General features: G+C 36.6%; 1 protein-coding gene across 1 annotated transcript; it reads left to right on the top strand.

The window, feature by feature from the left end:
- Window positions 1–254: 254 nt before the first annotated feature.
- On the top strand, window positions 255–7,767 carry LOC125473269 (histone deacetylase 14, chloroplastic). Its single transcript, XM_048575849.1, has 9 exons — window positions 255–409; window positions 1,567–1,820; window positions 2,423–2,497; window positions 3,758–3,859; window positions 5,382–5,453; window positions 5,586–5,642; window positions 5,805–6,056; window positions 6,949–7,130; window positions 7,267–7,767. The coding sequence occupies exons 1-9, from the start codon at window positions 370–372 to the stop codon at window positions 7,565–7,567; spliced, it is 1,335 nt and encodes a 444-aa protein (XP_048431806.1). The 5' UTR covers window positions 255–369; the 3' UTR covers window positions 7,568–7,767.
- Window positions 7,768–20,879: the final 13,112 nt, after the last annotated feature.

Here is a 20,879-nt window from a genome sequence, read left to right on the forward strand (position 1 = left end):
CAAAACACCAAATGCGATCGGATTTTAGGTTTTTTCCTTTTTCTTTTTCTCATTTATGATATTTTGGGTTTTTTTTGGTCAAAATAACTAATGATGTGGTAAGATATGATTGGTTAGTCTTTAGGTCCTTAAAGATCATTTACACAAGGATAAAGTTGTCAATCAAATTATCATTTCAAAATGGATGGAAGAATAAAACATTAGAATTCTAATGGGTTTAGTAGAATTTTTTTTTTTTTTCTTTTTTTTGTGTCGGGCAATTTTGTGTAATTATATTTGTCGAAAACATTGTTTCCCCGAGCTCTGGCTGTAGAGAAGAGATTTCTAAGTATACGGTTTTTCCTGGCAACCATAGTTTTGCCAATCGCAATGGAACTCCTTTCATTCCCTATTTCGTCATCACTCACCGGTAGTACTCCTCTCTCTCTCTCTCTCTCTCTCATAGGCGCCCACACACAGAGAGACACAGAGTCGGGCAGCAGCATAATCTATAGCTTCTCTGCTCAGATAACTCTAAATTCTTTGAATTTGTAACCATTTTCCAGTCGGTTTCTGATAATCTGTGTTGAATTAATTGATGTCATCTGCGACGGTTAACGCTGCTTAATTTTTGGTTTGGTTGCATTGATGTGTATTTCTCTGTAATTAGCAACGAAATTGGGTTGTTGTATCAATTTTTTCATTAGTTTAGTTTGTAATTCCCACACCAAATGAAAAGCTTGACTACATGTGTTTCTACCTTCAAGTTATATTTGTGGAATTATTAATTCTTAAGTCGAGTTCCAAATGGGGAACAGAACAATTTTTTGTGTTGGAACATTGATTATATTATTAATTCTACGGATGCTAAGTTATAATCGAGAATAATTCATCGAAATTTAGTGTTTATTCACAGGGGCAAAGCCTAATATTTATACAAGATACATGAAACTAGAAGATGCATGATAGGGAATGACAGGAAATAATAACCAACGGAATTACCCATGCTACGAATAATAATCAACTATGTAAACAAGGCACGACAGAAGGTGACGAGTGACGACGGAGATATTTAGGGGATTTAACCTAAATCAAACCGTGGCATGCTTTTGTAATGTCAAATGAGGCAAATGGTATAATTTTTCTCATGGGAAGAAGGCTTCAGAAACTCTTTTGTACCATTTTACACTCTGTCGTAGTTAAGAGATACGTGCAGGACATGATAGTTAATCACAGGACTGCTAAATCTCATTAAGTTTTATAAATTTGAACTGATATTGTGTGTTAAATTGGAATGGAGTGAAATTTGTCCAGGTTTGCTTTGAACTGGCAATTGAATTGTGTTTCATGGTTCGGTTGGGCTTATGAAACAGTTTGTGCAAGACTTGAGCTTGAGCCTGGCCAGCTGGTTTATAACAAGCTAAATAGGAGCTTGTATCTGTTCGACCAATAGGCCCCTAAATTTCCTTGTATATTATATATTATTCTTCTAAATCATGGGAACGCCACTCTTGTGCTGGCTTACACAAAATGTGTATTGTTTGGTATTTAGTCTGATAGTTGTGATTGCTATTGTGCCTGTCTTAGGTAATGCGTTGTTTTTGGTACGAAAGCATTTGTGCAAGTGGAAGAGCCATGGTAGATTTGACTTGGATGCAAAATTTGTGAGAGACAGAATTTTGAATAAGAGTTGGCGAGGAAGGAGATGTTTCTCTCAAAAAGCAGAAACTCCTATTTCTTGTTCGAATGGTACGGGGGAGGATCCCTTTATACCTGTTAATAAGAAATTAAGTGATGCGCGTGTGATTTATGCTGTAGCTCCTGCCATGGGCCATAATAAGGTACCACTCAGCTGGTCAGTTTTGCTGTTTTAGTTCATTTCTTTAGAACTCTTCTTGTTTTTCTTACACTTGCTAGCATTGCATTATGTTCCTTCCAAGTTATATTTTGGGGGCACACAACGACGCTTGTAGATGGAGTTAAACTCAATCTAAAGCCTTTAGTTTAGTTGCACATGGCAGCATGTTTCATACATTTATAAATCTATAAAGAGATGCATGCATTAATACCTACCTACATATATAGAGAACTTCTAAAGAGGATGCCCTTTTTTTTCCCTACAGATTCGCATTAGAATGATGTTAGATGGTGATAAACTGTATGGAGACCCTAGACTTCTACTAGTCTCGTGTTGCATTAGTATTTCCACATTTGGATACTTTTAACTGTTTAGCGGAAGTAGATTCTCTCATCAGAATTTTTTTGTTCCCATCCCAACCATTAGTCCGTTGGTTGATTAGTTCTCCAAGTTATAAAAACGTTTACCTTGATATTTTTCTCTTTCATTGATGGTTGTAACGTTTCTATGCTCATATCTTTCTTTCATGTCACTGTTATATTCCTCGACAACTCCAGTTGTTTTTTGAATTTATTACCGTAACAGGAGGCTCATCCAGAATCTCATTTTAGAGTTCCTGCAATAGTGAATGCTCTTGAAATGTTGGAGCTCTCGCCTAAGGTACGAGTCGCTATACACTATTTTTATATGTCATCAACTGACGGACCCTCAATTTTTGTGCCATTTTTCACTGTGACTTGAATAATTGACTGTTTATTTATCAACATTAGTTTGGCAAGCCGAATCAGGGAATATCTTACAGTTCTCTATAAGAAAGTTTGATAAACTATGGTACGAATGCTTGGTGGCCATCTCCTTATCATTCTAATTGAATTTCCCATAAGGTTCAGAAGTGCAGACATCAATGCACTTGAGCTGATTGAGCAGCCACTGAGCAGTTGCTTGTTTATTTTTCAACGTCAATCAGTCTGCTCACAAGCTAGACCTTAAACCCTAAGCCTTGGTCGATAGTTTTCTTTACTAATCAAAGGAACCCTGCTCAGACTAGAATAAAAAATGTGTAAAAAGTACAATAGGGATTACCTCTAATGCCTAAGCTCAAAACAGGGACTGTATACCTTAAACTAATAAACCAGGGTTTGAGTTGAAAACTTGGAGAAATAGCTATGCCTTGATCTTGTGGCCCTAGATAACTAATCAAATATAGTCACAGACCAGCGTTTTCTTTTATGGGTGTTCAAGTAGCCGACAGTTCATGGGCCTTGCGTCTATATCATATTTTCTTGATGCTGAAAAGAAGACAAGCCCAGATGATTGGGAGTGGCATTACTTCTCTAAACTCATATAGGTGGCATGAACTACCCCTATAAACATGCCTATTAACAGCCATAACTCAGCCTCCTCGGTTAATTATGGGTACCAAGAACTTTTACCTTAGGATGGAGATAATAATGACCTTTTATACTTCTTCCAATCAATACATATGATGTGCTTTACTCTGGATTCGATTGATGTTTCAACTGATAAGTGCCACCATTGGTGATCATTGGAAATGGCTTTAGTCTTATCCCCTTTGATTTCCAGCACCAAATCCCTTGCAAGTCCTTTGGTTAACATATCTACTACTTTTTGACATGACTCATGATATCATTTGGTAATAATACCCACCAATAATCATTTGCCTCACATAGCTATTTGCCAATTCAATATTCCTTGACTTTTATTGTAGATTTGGAATTAAGTTCTTGATAGAGTTGCTTGACTATCACAATGGATAGATAAAGAAGGAATTGGCTTCGGCCATATGCGTATCTCTATGAATGAGTTCCTTATGCCTATGATTCAAGTTCTATTTTCTTAATTAAAAATAAAGCATTTAAAATTCCAATCTTTTAAATCCTTTATTGTTTCATACCTCAGTTTCGTGGCTCAGATGTTATTGAACTTGAAACTTTCAAGTCAGCGTCATTGGATGATATAGCAAGTGTTCATACAAGAGCTTATGTATCAGGCCTGGAGAAGGTATCTTTAAATTACCCATTGCAGTTTTATTTTTCTATTACACTATTTTTTTGCCCCCTGCTTTTCACCACCCTACCTTACTTGTCCCTCTCTTGGATTGTATTATGTGCCTGAAATCTGACAGAATTATGGATAGAATTTTTTTTTTTTTACTGTTGCTAGTGTTTCTTTGAGGAGGGGAACGGGGTTAATGAAAAGATTAATTTCATGTTTCATCTAGAAATTTTAAGAATTTAATTCACCAACATGCTCCTTGACATTTTGCAATTGACGGAGATGTTTCTTGTTCTATTATGTAATTGCTCGTTTTGTCCTTGAAGTTGAAGTGCGCTGTACTTGACATTCTTTTTGTTAAATACCATGCTTGCTTGTTGAGTGAATGCAATCAGATGATCAAGGAGCAGTAAAAACTTATATTCTTCTAAGTTAGTGGATAGAACTTAGTATTGCTAAAATCATGCAAAATAATCCCTTGCATGCTGCCTTACATTGCAAAAGAGACTCCTTATTCAGTTGTACTAGAAAATTTTGTGGAGGCTGGATTGCATCCCTTATTTTAGGTCTTTGCTTATCTCAACCTTTCCTTGCATATGGTGTTTTCTCTTTCTTTTCTATAAGTGAATATACCACATTGACGGTACTGGAAATCAATTGGCACTGGAACTTATTTTTTTCTTTGTTTGCTGATGTCTCACCTGTACAGGTTGGAGAAAAGCCCTTGTATAGGGTTCCAAACCTATGCTTCATCAAATATCCCATAAATATAGGTAGGGGCAAGACTAACAAGCGAGAAACTTGACTTGGTTGAAAAAAAAAAACAGGGCTACGCTCGCTTGCTAATAATATAGGGCTTTTTCCATCGTAATATTATGGAGGGTTACAAAGAACCTTTGTCTACTAGGTGCAATGTATTAAAAAATTAGCATTGCGGGGCTATCAAGAAAACAGCATCTGCCAAGTGGGAGTGGGCTATAGACTAGCCTAGGTTTTTGAAGGCATGCCTAGGTGCTTGAGGCGTCGTTGAGACACCACCTGGGCGTTTGATATTATATTTGTTGTTTTGAGCAGGGTTTTTATAAAAGTCATGCTAAGTTTATGTTTCTTACTTAGTTTTTATTAGTTTATTGTTACTTTATGATGTGAAATAGAAAAATAATAATAATAATAATAGTAATAGTAATAGTAATAGTAATAGTAATAATAATAATAATAATAGTAATAGTAATGGTCAAATATTTGATTGCTTGGCATGCTTGCTTGATTGTTTTACAAAGTATTATATTATATATATATATATGTATATATATATATAATTTAGGCACTGTGAGGCTATCGCTTCATGCCTCGTGGCTATGCATAAACGCCTTGGCTTTGCCTTCGCCTTTTTAATATTGACTAGGGGCTTTAGTTGTTGAGGATTTTCTTAGAATGGACAACTCTGATGGTACCCCTTTTTTATTTGTTATCTTATTGTTCTCTTTCTCTAACCCGAACTTGACCTCTTCCTTCTGCCAACTTATAGGCTATGGATGAAGCCTCACAACAGGGAATTATTTTTATTGAAGGTTCTGGACCAACATACGCAACTGTTGATGTAAGTGTTGCGTTGGACATTTCATATCTCTCCAAGCTCGTGGAAATTTAACAAACTGTATTTATCGGTTGAATACCAAGCAAGCCATCTGTTTACCATTTTGCTTATCCAACTGTCCTGTTAATAATGTAGACGTTCCAGGAGTCCCTTGTTGCAGCTGGAGCAGGAATTTCCTTAATTGATTCAGTGGTGATTCCTCAATCATTGTCTTGGTAATATATGTTAAGTACGTGTGCTGAAGTGTATAGGCCATACATTTGCATTCACATTCAATTGATTATCCCCTTCTTTGAGAGAAAATAAAAGTTTTTATTAGTACCGTCTTACACTACATCCTATTTCATATCTCAGGTCGCACAATCAAAGCTCAGCAAGAGTCCACCTATAGGTTTTGCTTTGATAAGACCTCCCGGACACCATGCTATTCCAAAGGGTCCAATGGGGTTTTGTGTTTTTGGAAATATTGCAATTGCAGCTCGTTATGCTCAGCGAGTGCATGGCTTAAAGCGTGTGTTTATCATCGATTTTGATGTCCATCATGGGAATGGGACAAATGATGCTTTCTATGAGGATCCAGATATTTTTTTCCTGTCAACTCACCAAGTAAGGATTCGGTTTGTACTACTTTGATGCAGTTTTGTCTTCATATCTAGTCATGTATTCTTGTTATGTTCATCTCTTTTTTGGTTCATACTTGTTATGCTCATCTAAGTACCTTATTTTTGGTCTCCAATTAGTAAATTTTATCCTCTATAGCGAGACTGTCACTGCACGCTGATGTGAGCTTATAGCATAAATCTGAAAATTAAATGTCAATTTGTTTGGTGTGAATCTCATACGCATGTTTTGCGAATTAAAGAGTAGTTACCCTGAGACCGCAAGATGCGGCTTGACATTGTGTTCTTGTATTGAATCAGAATCTTTATTCGCCAAAAAAAGAAAATAAAGTACTCAGGCGTACCATGTAGAACGACAACATAAGCATAAAAAGAATGACCAGTGGCAATAATATGACAGAACCAGAACCAAAGACCATATTGCAGCAGCAACTTAATTACAGATTAAATGCTATGGAAGTTAGAATCAGGGAGAAGAAACAAAAACTTTCTTACAAGAAGCCACCGTGTACACTTCTTAGTAGGAAAAAAAAAAAAAAAAATCTGAAATTGTTAATATTGGAAGACCGAGTCATTGCTGTTAGGTTGCGGCCAGAAATTGTTTGCGTCAACACTCACACTTGGTCCTTCTTCACAAGTAGCCTCTAACATGTGAAGTTCAATGGTCTCCTGCTCCGATACCATGTAGAGTTTGCTGGTTTACCATTACTCTGAAAAGTTTAAGCTGTTAGAAACTTAGGATGTGAGCCAACCGTTTTTGGTCTTCTAATTTTAGATCTTTTTCCTTGAATTTATTTATTGCCACTTGGAATTAATGTGAATTTTAGATGTTCATTGGAGAAATACAGATTTATTCCCTTGTTTGTTTGTTGATTCAGGATGGAAGTTACCCTGGAACTGGTAAGTTTGACGAGGTAGGTCATGGCAATGGGGAAGGAACAACACTAAATCTTCCTCTACCTGGAGGCTCAGGTGATGCTGCCATGAGAGCTATCTTTGATGAAATAATTGTACCATGTGCTCAGAGGTTTAAGCCAGATATCATTCTTGTCTCTGCCGGGTGAGTTGACGTTCCATGAAAATCAAGTTATGCCCAAAGCCTCAATTGATTTCACAATTGAATTCATTTTTATTACTCTAAAAAACTCTAGAATGGACATCTCATTACATGCATATCGTGTCTGGAATTGTTTTAGGTACGATGCTCATGTATTGGATCCACTAGCTAGTCTGCAGTTCACGACGGGAACATACTACATGTTGGCGTCCAATATTCAACAACTTGCAAAAGATCTATGTGGGGGTCGATGCGTGTTTTTCTTGGAAGGAGGGTACAACCTCGAGTCGCTTTCATATTCAGTGGCTGATTCATTCCGAGCCTTTCTTGGAGAACCGAGTTTGGCGTCCCAGTTTGACAACCCCGCCTTCTTGCATGAAGAGCCATCAACCAGGGTTAGGCAGGCAATTCAGAGGGTGAAACAAATACATTCCTTGTGAAGAAGATCTCATATTTTTACCTGGTTTCATGTGAAATTGTAGGTCAATTATTTGTAGGGGCCACACTATATCCCACTTAATCCAATACCTTTTGTTTGTAATGGAACATTAGACTACATTGTTGTACCGATCGCCTATTGAATCGAATAGAGGTGATACATACAATATCATATTAATCGAAATTATTCTAACAACGCAAACTTCTCGTCATTCGGGAAAAATAACTGTTCATGAAGCGTGATGTGAATTATCATGGAACTATTGTGGCAAGTACACAAGTTCATATCACTCAATGGTTAAAGATGAAACATCCAGTACACGTTTTACATGTCTCCCAATTAGAAAAAAATTCTCCACTCAAGGTATTAAACATGCACCAATGTTTTATTACATAATTATTTAGTTGCTAATTCTAATTTTTTTTATGCCATTTAATATTACGATCTAATGATATTCTTCTTCATTTGTAAGTGAGAGGCAGTAGGTACAATTTTCACGAAATACGAATTTGAGCTACATTATTGCTGGTTGATGTGAAAATTCTACGCACACAAATTAAACCCTCTTTTTATCAATTGTAGTGAAGAATGTAAGTAGGGATCATTCTGGACCGGGGATTAGGAGGGATTGTTAATCACTTGGAAACTGACTCAAATACGTAAAAACAAGTTTAAAACACTATACTAGACTCAAAGAATGCAAAACTAAACTTTAAAACACCAAAACAAACCAAAAGACTCAAAACAGCACCAAAACACTCAAAACTGCCTTAAAAACACAATTTGGGCAGTTTTGAACACTAGACACAACTTTGGACGAAAATTGGTTTTAACTTGACCTAAGACACTTAAAAAACACAAACTAAAGTGAATTCTAACTACTATGACTCAACAAAGTAAAGGGGGATTGGTTTTGGACGAATTTAAAAACAAAACAAACTTTTTGAATCAGAACAGATTGTAAAAACGAATTTGATGGAATTGAATGGATGGGAAGCTAGCTAAGGGGTTCATCTCTACACATGTTATACTTGCACACAAAACGATTTCTAATTGCTTTTCAATAAACCATGAATTCTCAACGCCCCAGATTAACCGTGAATTGCACTAATTAACCCTCAGATTTTCCTAACGTTATTGAATTGGATGATTGCATACGACAACCCAAAACATTCCCTACAAGTCCCCTACATGATTGCATAATAGAGATACAAGCAAGAATCATTAAGTTCTATGAAAACCATAAGCGTTGACGAAGCACTTGTTACTATGATTGCATGAAACTTATGCCAAGAATTTACTTAACGCGATTGAGATCATCAACCTTTACTACTTGTGAATATAATTCCATAACGATTAGGTGAAATTTCCTTATATCCTATCATCCAATTTATGCATGATAATTAAGCGTGCACTCTCAACCAACACACACAAATCAATGTAATTCACATAGATAAGTAAATTGAATTCACAACTTATGAAACGCAATTGGAAGTAATCAAATCATATTGCAAGCATAAACATGTATTTCGAATCCCCCCCTAGCCAAGGGGGGGTTTAGTTCCTCATACGCACAAAACAAAGAGAATTGAAATTAAACATTGAAATCAAAGGAAAAGAAACACCTAGAAATTCCAGTGACGCGAACTCGAATTGCATGAACTTCCGAGCTTCCTTCTCCTCCTCCTTGGTGCGGCAAAGGTCTAGGGACAGGTTTAGGGCCTTAGGTGTATGGATGCATGGTTATGGAGGGATGTAGTAGTGTTTAAGGGAAGGGGATGGTGCGGCAAGGCTTAAAACTAAGGAGAAAGGTGGTTGTTGGCTGCGGCAAGGGTGTGGAGAGGTTTGGACGAATTTCTGGAATGAATATATGTGTATGAGAGGTGGTAATCTGATCTAGGGGTTAATATGAGTATATATAGACACTTAAAACCCTAGGGTAATTAGATATGGACTTGAATAACCCAAATCCACCAGGAAATAGGCTTAGAAATTAGAAATAAAAAGGGATAATGCTTCCTAGGTCCGGCAGGTAAGGAGATAAGGTGATAAGGCTTCTAGAATGCCTCGCAAGGCAAGGGAAATCAGCTTTCCAGAAGGGATAGGTGCGGCACTAAAGGATAGGGCAGATTAGGGCTTCTAGAAACCCTCTAATGCAAGGAAACTCATGGCAAGGATAGATAAGGTTTCTAGAACAAGGATAAGGTATCCTAAATGGATAAAGTGCCCTAAATGGATAAGGACTCCTCATTGCACTTGGAAACTTTGCCTATTAGGATTAGGAAACCTTGTCTTGGTCATTCCTTCTTCATCTTGGACTCCTTTTCCTTCTTGGACTTGGAAAACTTCTTTGTTGCTTCACTTGAGACCATTTGGATTTTGACTTTCCTTCATCAAGTAGGAAACCTTATTTGAGTAGGAATCTTCATTCTTCTAGGAATCCATCTTCAACTAGGAATCCCTCGTTGATTAGGAATCCTTCTTCAATTAAGAATCCCTTGTTGACTAGGATTTCATCTTTTAATTAGGCGCTTTCCTACTTCGACTAGGAAACCTTGTTCAAGTAGGAAACATCATCTTCAAATCTTCAATTTCGTCCATCCTCTTGGCTCCAAGCATATGATGTCCATTCCAAGCTCTAATTTGCTCCAAAAGGCTCCAAAATGCATCCTTTTGCATACTTTGCCCTTAAAACCTGAAAACACATAGAACTAGCTTAAAAGACTACTTTACTATGGAAAAACACTATAAATGCACAAGAACACGCTAAACTAAGGTGCGTAAATATGCTCCTATCACTGGTCTATTATGAGGCTTAGCCCACTCCCCCATCCTCTTAGTGTAAATAATATTGTTTATTAAAAATAAAATAAAAAATTATTAGTTTTTTGTATACAACAATATATTTACACTAAATATGGGAAGTAAATTGATTTTAAACTGGCTGTTAACGAGATTCGAATTTAAGACTTCTCACTTAAAATAAAGAAAAATACTAATAAACCGTAATATTAATTGGCTTTAAGTAACACGTATAGGTGAGTTGTGAGGAAAGAGACATCATACATGATGAAAGAGAGACACATCGGATATGAGTTGTAAGATGGGTGCTGATCCCTTTTTGGATTCAAGCAGAGCATCATAGGTGGGTAGTGGGGACAAAGTAATCAAATAAGTTTTGGTCCCGCAACGGCTGTTCGACTGATTTGGCACTCTTATCTTCAACCATCGAGATTGAACAAACCATTTCATTCCACTCCACTCCACGACACAATACGAGAACTTAACACGGGTATCAAAATGATTTATATAAAATGAGTTTATCATCACTGCATCATTTCAGGTCAATAATGTCATATATTACATTTAAGTTTTTCTTCAAATGACATGATATTATTCAATTGAGATGATATCCAACGGTAAATTTGTTCTATTCCATCTAAGTTTTACTTAGCCGTAATGATATTATACATTAATCGTACAATGGGACATCGAGAAAAACTATACATGTTCTTATATCTTTTAAGGCAAATTACATAAAATTACCATAATTATTGGTCGCATCACAATCTCATACCTCTGTTAATTAATCTGTCAAGTTGACCGTTAAGTGATGACGTGGCAAATGTAGGACCATATTTTGCTGACTCAACTTTACCAATGGTCGAACAACTAATAAAAACATTTAATATAAAATATTATTTTAAAAATAAATAAAAACCCAGCCTCACCCCACCATCTCCTTCCTTCCCCACTTCTCTCTTGCCATGCCTGAATCCAGAACCACCATCCCACCCCTCTCTATCTCCCGTTTCCTCCCGTATTCTCTCTATCTTTCTCCCTTTCACACTGCAATAGTGGCCTCATTAGCTCCGCTTTAGGACAAGATGTGCAAACTCATAGAGCAAAAGGCAGAAATTAAATAACAAATTCCTCAAATATTTAAGACCCAACTTCACAGCTGCAAAACCATTTATGCAAAAGTAATCAGATCCAATTTCTCAATTGAAAATGGCAACACAGAAAACATAGCAAAAACCAAATTCAGCCAAGAAAATAAAAGAAAGCTATGTAATTTACACTTTAGAGGAAGAAAAGGAAACCAAATTAAGCAAACAAGCAAGAATGGGCTGAGAGGCGAATTTGGGGTAAATGCAGGAGGAGCCTAGGAACAAGGGCTTGTTGACTATGAATCAGTAGGCATCGTCAATGATGTTTGTTTGGATTTGAAGATTGACAGTGATGAAATCTGCCGCATACGTGTTATTGGTGTGAATGTCGTTGACTTTGGCGGCTGTGAAGATCACGAGTTGGGGTTTCTTGGCGGCAAAGAAGGACTCGACTTTGGCTTGGCAAGTGAGGTCAAGCTCGGTGTGGGTGCGGAGGACGAGGTTCGTGAAGCCTAGGGCTTGGAGCTTGAAGCTTGCAGATGATGGCGGAGTTGACAAGGCTGCTGTTGCAACGTGAAAGGGAGAAAGTGAGAGCGAATACGGAATGGAAAGTAGAGAGAGGGACGTGATGGTGGTTCTGGGTTCAGACATGGCGAGGGAGAGAAGGTGAGGGGAAGAAAGGGATGGATGGGGCTAGGCTGGGGTTTTTGTTTTTTTTTTTTGTGTTTTTTTTTAATTTAAAAAAATAATATTTAAATAATTTAAATAATTAAGTATTTTATTAGTTGTTTGAGTATTGGCACAAGTTGATTGCCACATCAGCAAAATATAGGTCTTGCAATTGCCATGTCATCGCTTAATAGTCAATTTGATGGATTAATTAACGAAGGTTTGACATTGTAATGAATTCATAAATTAAGGTGTGACATTGCAATGTTTAAATGTTAGGACACGTCCTTGATTTTTACGATATTTTAATATTAAAAGTGTGAAATGACTAAAATGCCCATAGAGGCGAGGATTTTGACTTTCGTTGGCCATCATATTGTAACATATATGGACCATTCTCTTAGCATATTGTCGTAGTACTCGTCGCTACGAACGCAGGGGTGCAAGTGGAATGGTGATAGAAGCATATTTATGCGACTTAGTTAGCCTATTTCCTTGCATTTACTTAACTAATTTCTATTTATTATAGTGTTTTAAGCTATTTTCGTGTTTTTGTAGGTTTAAATGACAAAAGAGGCTAGAAAGTGCAATTTGGAGCATTTTGGAGTAGTTTTGGGCTTGGAATGGATAGCATATGCATGGAGCAAGGTGGGTGGATGAATTTGAAGTAAAAGAGGCTAGGAACATGCTACAAATCTGGAGAAACAAATTCAAGACAAAGAAGATAAGGAAAGAGCAAGAAACATGGAACATTATCCAAACAACCTTATCTTATCCAAACCTTATCCAACCTTATCTTATCTTATCCTACCTTAATTCCAGCTGCAAAGAGGAAATCACCTAAATATCAGGTTCTAGAAGCCCTATTCCTATTTTCGTGCCCTAAGTTTATGCCACATATAACCCTTCTAGAAGTTCTAGAATCTGCCGCAAGGACCATTCCTTGTCCTCCCTGGAATCTGATTGAAAGTATCCTTGTTCTTTGGTGATTTGGAGTCCTAATTCCTCTCCTTTTCAGCCCAATTCCATGCCTTCCCTTCATCCTATAAATACATGATGCCGCAGCAATCATAAGCACCACCCTCTACCACAATTTCACATCACACCATTCACCACACCTCAAGAGCCTAAATTCAGAAAATCCCCATTGTGCCACAGCAAGGAAGGAAGGAGGAGCCACCTGGAGTGTTTCTAGGTGTATTCTATCTTTGTTTTCAATGTTTAAGTTTAATTATCTTTGTTTTAGCTAGAGGAGACTTTGAAACCATGATTATATTTGCAATATGAATTGATTGCTTTCAGTTGTGATTTCATAAATCGTGAATACAATTTACTTAACTGTTTGATTAAGAACTTATTCTTGTGTGTTGATTAAGAGGGCCCGCTTAGTTTGCATACATGAATTTGATGCTAGAATATAAGGGAGTTTCACCTAATCGTTATGAACTTATATTCATAAGTAGTGAAGGTTGCTAGTCACAATCGTGTTAAGTAAATTCCTGGCAGGAGTATCATGTTTTTCATAGTTACGAATGTCTTGTCAATGCTTATGATTTTCACAAAGCTTAATGATCTTTGATTGTATCTCTATTATGCTGTTCATGTAGGGAACTATTGAAGAGTAATTTGGTTGCCGATGCGTATTCCATCCAATTCAATGACTTAAGGAAAATCTGAGGGTTAATTAGTGCTGTTCACGATTAATCTGGGGTGTTGAGGTTCATGGTTTATTGGAAAAGCAACTGGAAATCAATTTGTATGCAAGTGAGTCATGTGTGGAGAAGGACCCTCTAGCTAGCTTATCACCCATAGTTTTCGTTAATTTCGTCCAAAATCCAATCCCCCTTTACTTGGTTGTGTCTTTTAGTTAGAATCAGTCCAAACTTGTGTTTTTAAGCGTTTTGAGTCAAGTTAAAAGTAATTTTTGTCCAAATCATCCTTTAGTGTCTAGTTTGAGTTTATTTGATTATTTTGTGCTGTTTTGAGTCTTTTTAGTTTGTTTTGAGTCATAAGAGTCTAGTTTTCTGTTATTGAGTCTAGTTTAGTGATTTAGAGTTTAAATCGAGTAGATTAGCATCCCTTCTAATGCCCAACCTAAAACGATCCCTACTTTCATATACTACAATCATAGGGTTTTAATTTGAGTATTAGAATATTTCACATCAAATGGAAATCGGAGTTACGATGAAGATTTTATGGACCTACGAATCTGAAAGATATTTTTGTAAAATTACTATTTTAATTATTTAATTATTATATTAATTTTTAGGTAGGATTTTTGTGGTTGCGAAGCCCACACCCATTTTTGTGACGACCCGTCCCTAATTTTATGTTTTTACAAATTTTAAAAACGTGATTTTACGAAAATGGTCTTAGAGACGAGGGTATTGACTTTCGTGCACCAACGTATAGTGAGACATACAAAAGAATTCTATAGTGTATTCCTGAAGTTCTCGATAAATTTTTTTGTATATATATTACTATTTTATAGCTTTGCATGAAAAGATATTTTTATTATTTTGTGGATGATGAGATTATAGAAAGAAAAAAAAAAAAAAAAACCGGCAGGGGAAGAGGAAGGACAGAACTACCCAACCGGCGAGAGAGAAAGGTTAGCTGAATCAGGAGAGGAGAGAGGAAGGGCTGGCTAATCAGAAAGCAAGAAAGGAGGGAAAGGAGAAGGGGGAGAAATGGGGGAAAGGAGGAAACGGGGTTCCCCAACCTGCGTGACCCTTGCACCCATCTCTCCATATTTTCCGATGGTTTTCCAAGGGATTTCCCACGAATTGGATCAAGGCACCACTCTCAATCATTACCTAGTCCTTTTCTCTTCCATTTCCACCTAAATTCGGAAGGGATTTGATTGTAATTTGGTGAAAAACACCTGTGGGTGCCGCGGGGAACCATGTTTTAAATCCATCAATTATGAAACCATTTCCTTCAATTACCACCACTTGAACACTCCCCTAGAACCCAAGAACAAAGCCCAAGCAGTGGTGAAGACGTTGGAGCACCGAGGATGTCAAATTGAAGAACCCCCATTCTAGGGTTTCCGGTGGATTTCAGTAAAATTGGAGCTCTTCAAGGCCAAATTGGCCTTGGTCACAGGTATGAAAGTTACTCTACTCATTGAGATCTTCATTCCTGTAAATTTTGGTAATTTTTGGAAATAGGTAGATTTTTCCGGCTAATTTGGACTGCCGACCGTCACCCATTGCAGCGCGTGGCCACTCTTAGGCTAAATTGGATGCCTTGAGCTTAGTTTTGGTAATTGTATGACATAAGTTGATGGTTGGAACCTAAATTCTCTACGATACGTTAATTGGTAAAAGTGTGAATTGACAATCCAATCGTTGGATCGTCACCAAACTTTAATGCATTATAGTATGTAATATTTGAGGACCATAGAAACTTACAGATTGGGAATCTGACGTATGGATCTTCTCAAAGTGGATTTGTAAGTTCATAAAATAAAATGTTGACTGGCACTTGGTTTTGGCAATTGGCAGAGATCCGACCGTTGGATCGTAATGAAACATTAGAACATTGTTCTAGGAACATAATGTGGATCTTTGGAAGTAATGGATTGGAAATCCGTGATGCGGATCTTCTGGATTGAATTACGTAGGGATGTGTTTTATGTAAATTATGTATTCCATCAGTAGGAACTCTGAGACATGATTTAATAATTGTTCTAGGCAACGTTGGTTCATGATATCTTGATATTCGCGCCAGGGAGTCGTAGTGTGGACCTCAAGTGAGTGGGTCTTTTCCTTTCTACTATATATATATATATATATATATATATATATACATGATTGATAATTCCACAAACGTTTTTAAGTTGATTTATGCATATTACCTACATATAATTACTGTGAATGTTTAGAAGTATATGCGTGAACTGTGAATGGCTTGATCTCTGTTTAGGGTACGTAGGCAGTCTAGCGAGAAGCTAGATGCAGCCATACAAGAAGTGAGATTAAATAATTGAGACAATATCCTTGTTTGGGGAATTGAACAATGTGAGGGACATTGGTGTAAAATGTGAGATTTAACCTTATGTGTTGGTGGTTAAATGTTGGTTATAAATCAATGTGTGAAGAATCAAGAAATTAAAGTAAAGAAACATAAGTAATGATAGTTAATTAAACTAGTGTCTAGTTGGGCTTATCACCGATGATTATTGATGTGATATATAATAGCACACAAATTAAACCCTATAATTGTAGTATGTGTAAGTAGGGATCATTCTAGGCTGGGGATTAGAAGGGATGCTAATCTACACAATTTATACTCTAAAATACTAAACTAGACTCAAAAACAGAAAACTGGACTCTAATAACTCAAAACTGACTAGAATGACTCAAAACACACAAACTAAGTTTAATTGACTCAAAATAGGTCCTAGAAAGTGACTTGGACGAAAATTGAACTAAAAAGACTCAAAATACTCAATAGGGATAGATTCTGACGAATTTAAACTAAACTAACACAAATAAGAAGTAAAGGGGTATTTGGATGAATTTTAAACTTAACTTGACTCAAAACACTAATATAAATAGACTTAAACAGATTCTAACTAAGTTCAAACACTAAATATTAAAGGGGAATTGGTTATGATGAATTTAAAACTTAAACACACATATTGCATAAACTAAACTAAGCAGTATGAAACTAGGGTGGATGAATGGATGAAAGGTTAGCTAGAGGGTTCATCTCCACACATGACACATATGCATATAAATCGATTTCCAGTTATTATTCCTTTAAACCATGAATGACAATGCCCCAAATTAATCGTCAAAAGCACAAATTAACTTTCAGATTTTCCTAAATTCATTGAATTGGATGGAATACGCATCGGCAACCAAATTATTCTTATCAAGTTCCCTACAAGTACAACATAATAGAGATATAATCAAAGATCATTAAGCTTTGTGAAAATCATAAGCATTGACAAAGCATTCGTAACTATGAACCGCATGATACTCCTACCATGGATTTACTTAACACGATTGTGACTAGCAATCTCCACTACTTATAAATATAAGTTCATAACGATTAGGTGAAATTCCCTTATATTTTAGCATCAAATTCATGCATGCAAACTAAGTATGCATCTTTAATCCGCATACAAGAATAAGTTATCAATCAAACAGATAAGTAAATCACATTCATGTTTTACGAAACAATAACTGGAGGAAATCAATTCATATCACATATATGTTCATGGCTTTGAATTCACCTCTAACTAAAAAGAAATTAGTTCCTCATGTTGGCAATTAAACAAAGACAATTAAATTTGAACATGGAAAACTAAGATAGAATACACCTAGAAATGCTCCAACAATCCAACCTCTTAAATGACAAGCATGGCTCCAGGTGGCTTCTTCTTCTCCTTCCTTGCAGAGTTGAGGCACAATGGGGATTTTCTGAGTTTATGGCTCTTGTGTGTGGTGCGAATTATGGTGTGAATATATGGGATGTTGTGGTCTGATATATGCAGCAAAGACATGTATTTATAGGTTAGGGTTTTGCACAATTTCTGAAGGGAAAATGATTGCACAATCCTAGGGGAAAAGGGCTAGGGTTACACAGCAGAGACCAAGGAGTAAAGGAATTCAAAACCTACAGCAGGGAATAGGCCTTCTAGAAAGGGTATTGGGGTAGATTTCTAGAAAGAAAGGGATGAAAGGTGCAGCATCAATGTAGGAGAAGGATAGGGCTTCTAGAAACCTGATATTTAGGTGTTCTAATGTCATTTGGATGTCCTCCTTGCAACAGGAATTAAGGTAGCAAAAGATTAGGATAGGATAAGATAAGATAAGGTTGTTTGGATAATGTTCCATGTTTCTTGCTCCTTCCTTATCTTCTTTGTCTTGAACTTGTTTCTCCAGATTTGTAGCACATTCCTAGCCTCTTTTGACTTCAAATTCGTCCATCCACTGATAGGAGCATATTTATGCTACTTAGTTATGTTGTTTCCTTGCATTTAGTTAGTTAATTACTACTTATTATAGTCTTTTAAGCTATTTTCGTATGTTTGTAGGTCCTAATGGCAAAAGTAGCAAGAAAGTGCATTTTGGAGCCATTTGGAGCAATTTTGGGCATCAATTGGATAGCTTATGAGTGGAGCAAGGTGGATGGACGAAATTGAAGTCAATAGAGGCTAGGAAATGCTACAAATTTGGAGAAACAAGTTCAAATACAAAGAAGATAAGGAAAGAGCAAGAAATAAGGAACATTATCCAACCTTATCTTATCCTATCCTAACCAACCTTATCCTTTCCTAAATCTAGCATTATCCTATCTTATCTTATCCAAATCAGTTTATGCCTTAATTCTAGCTATTTAGAAGGGATTAGTTATACATTTTAACACATAACTCAGATTCTAGAAGCCTAAACCCTTATGTGCCACATATATGCTATTCCTTGGAGGTTTAGGAGTTGTAATCCCTGTCCTATGATAGGAGCATATTCATGCGACTTAAATGGCTTGTTCTCGTGCATTTACGTTATGTTTCTTTAGTTATTTTAGTCCTTTATGCTTCTTTTGTGTGTTTTCAGGTTCTAAGGGCAAAGTATGCAAAAGGATGCATTTTGGAGCCTTTTGGAGCAAATTAGAGATTGGAATGAATATCATATGCTTAAAGCCAAGTAGATGGACGAAATTGAAGACCAAAGGAGGCTAGGAATAAATAAAGAGATGAAGAAATGAAAATGAAGAACAAAGAGTTCACATTCACCACCAATTCAACACATGCAGCCATTCACCCCTTTTCTCCAACCTTGCCGTGCACATCATCATAAACAATCAGCCATTCCACATGCATTTCCACCCACATGCACTTTAATCATTCAATCACACCAATTCTATCCCTTGTGCCGTGCATCCTCTCACCAAGAAATCATTCATTACACATGCATTCATCAACATATCTAGCTGTCACTCACATGCATTTCCTTCATCATTTCCAACCCACATGCACCCAGAAATCATCCTTGCCGTGCACATTCACTCACCACAAACAAGCCACATGCATTTCCACCCCACATGTCCCTTTAATCATTCAAACATGCACCCTTTATTCTTTCATTAATTAAACCATTCAGCCACATTTTCACCAACAATAAGCATCATTGCCGTGCCTTTCCAGATTTCCAGCATCCCATAATCATTCACACCCCTTTAATCCACATGCAGCCACATATTCATTCCATATGCACATTCACCCCTTTCTCCACACCAAAACCATGCACATACATTTCCCTTGTGCAATTCCAGGTTTCCACAACATATCTAGCTGTCATTGCACATGCTTTCACATTCATTTCCAGCACTAAACATCCCATGCCGTGCATTCCCTTTCATTTCAGCCAAGTCACATGCATTCCCTTCATAAATCAGCCACATGCATTCCCCTTTTGATTTTCCAGCTTTCCACCAAGTTCCTAGCTGTCATATTCCCTCTTTTTCACCTATAAATAAGCATCCATTGCAGCCACAATTCATTCACTCTTCCATTTTCAGAAAATCATCCACAAACACCAACCATTTCCTTGTTGCCGTGTACTCCCTATTAATCCAAACACCACCAGAAATCATTCCTTGTGCCGTGGCTTTCCCCTTCCATTTTCACCACTCCCCAAACCATTCACACAATCAAACTATCCTTAGACCTTGTGCTACAATAAAGAGGAAGAGAAGCGGGCCTAAACGTTCATACAATTCAAGTTTGAGTTGTTGGAATGTTTAGGTGTTTCTTTTCCTTTGAATTCAATGTTTAATTTCAATTCTCTTTGTTTTGTACGTATGAGGAACTAAAACCCCCTTGGCTAGGGGGAATTCGAAATATATGTTTATGCTTGCACTATGATTTGATTACTTTTAATTGCGTTTCATAAGTTGTGAATTCAATTTGTTTAACTGTTTGATTGATAACTTATTTATGTATGTTTATTGAGAGTGCACGCTTAATTTTCATGCATGAATATGACGCTAGAATATAAGTGAGTTTCACCTAATAGTTATGAACTTATATTCACAAGTAGTGGAGGTTGCTTATAAACAATCGCGTTAAATGAATTCTTGGCAAGAGTATCATGCATTCATAGTTACAATTGCCTCGTCAACACTTATAATTTTCATAGAGCATAATGATCTCTCATTGTATCTCTTCTATGCATTCATGTTGAGAACCATTGGAGAATGATTTGAATTGTCGCATGCATCATCCAATTCAATAACATAAGGAAAGTTTGAGAGTTAATTAGTGCATCACGGTTAACTTGGGGTGTTGAGCATCATGGTTTATTGAAAAGCAATTGGAATTCGTTTTATATGCAAGTGTAACATGTGTGGAGATGAACCCCTTAGCTAGCCTCCATTCCATTCATTAAATCCAAATTCATTTTAAAATCTGTTTGTTTTACAAAGTTTTAAGTTTTGTTTTCAAATTCGTCAAAAACTCAATCCCCCTTTGCTTTAGTGTCCAACTTAGTTAGAAAGTGTCTTAGTTTGTGTTTCTAAGTGTTTTGATTCATTTTATTACCCAATTTCATCCAAAGTAGTCAAAGTGCTCAAAACTGCCCAGAAAGTGTTTTTAAGGCAGTTTTGAGTGTTTTAGGGCTGTTTTGAGTCCTTTGGTTTGTTTTAGTGTTTTAAATGTTTAGTTTTGCATTCTTTGAGTCTAGTTTAGTGTTTTAAACTTTATTTTACACTTTTGAGTCAGTTTCCAAGTGATTTTGC

Source organism: the organism of the source record quoted next, unplaced genomic scaffold (genome assembly GCF_019419815.1).
Source record: "Pyrus x bretschneideri cultivar Hongxiangsu unplaced genomic scaffold, Pyrus_bretschneideri_v1 Contig80, whole genome shotgun sequence".
NCBI lineage: Eukaryota > Viridiplantae > Streptophyta > Magnoliopsida > Rosales > Rosaceae > Pyrus > Pyrus x bretschneideri.

Bases quoted from the DNA above. Each gene is read 5' to 3' on its own strand.
- LOC125473269 (XM_048575849.1), top strand. From the start codon at position 370: ATGGAACTCCTTTCATTCCCTATTTCGTCATCACTCACCG. The intron at 410-1,566 runs GTAGTACTCCTC...TGCCTGTCTTAG, and splicing joins TATTTCGTCATCACTCACCG to GTAATGCGTTGTTTTTGGTA. The intron at 5,643-5,804 runs GTGATTCCTCAA...TTCATATCTCAG, and splicing joins TTTCCTTAATTGATTCAGTG to GTCGCACAATCAAAGCTCAG.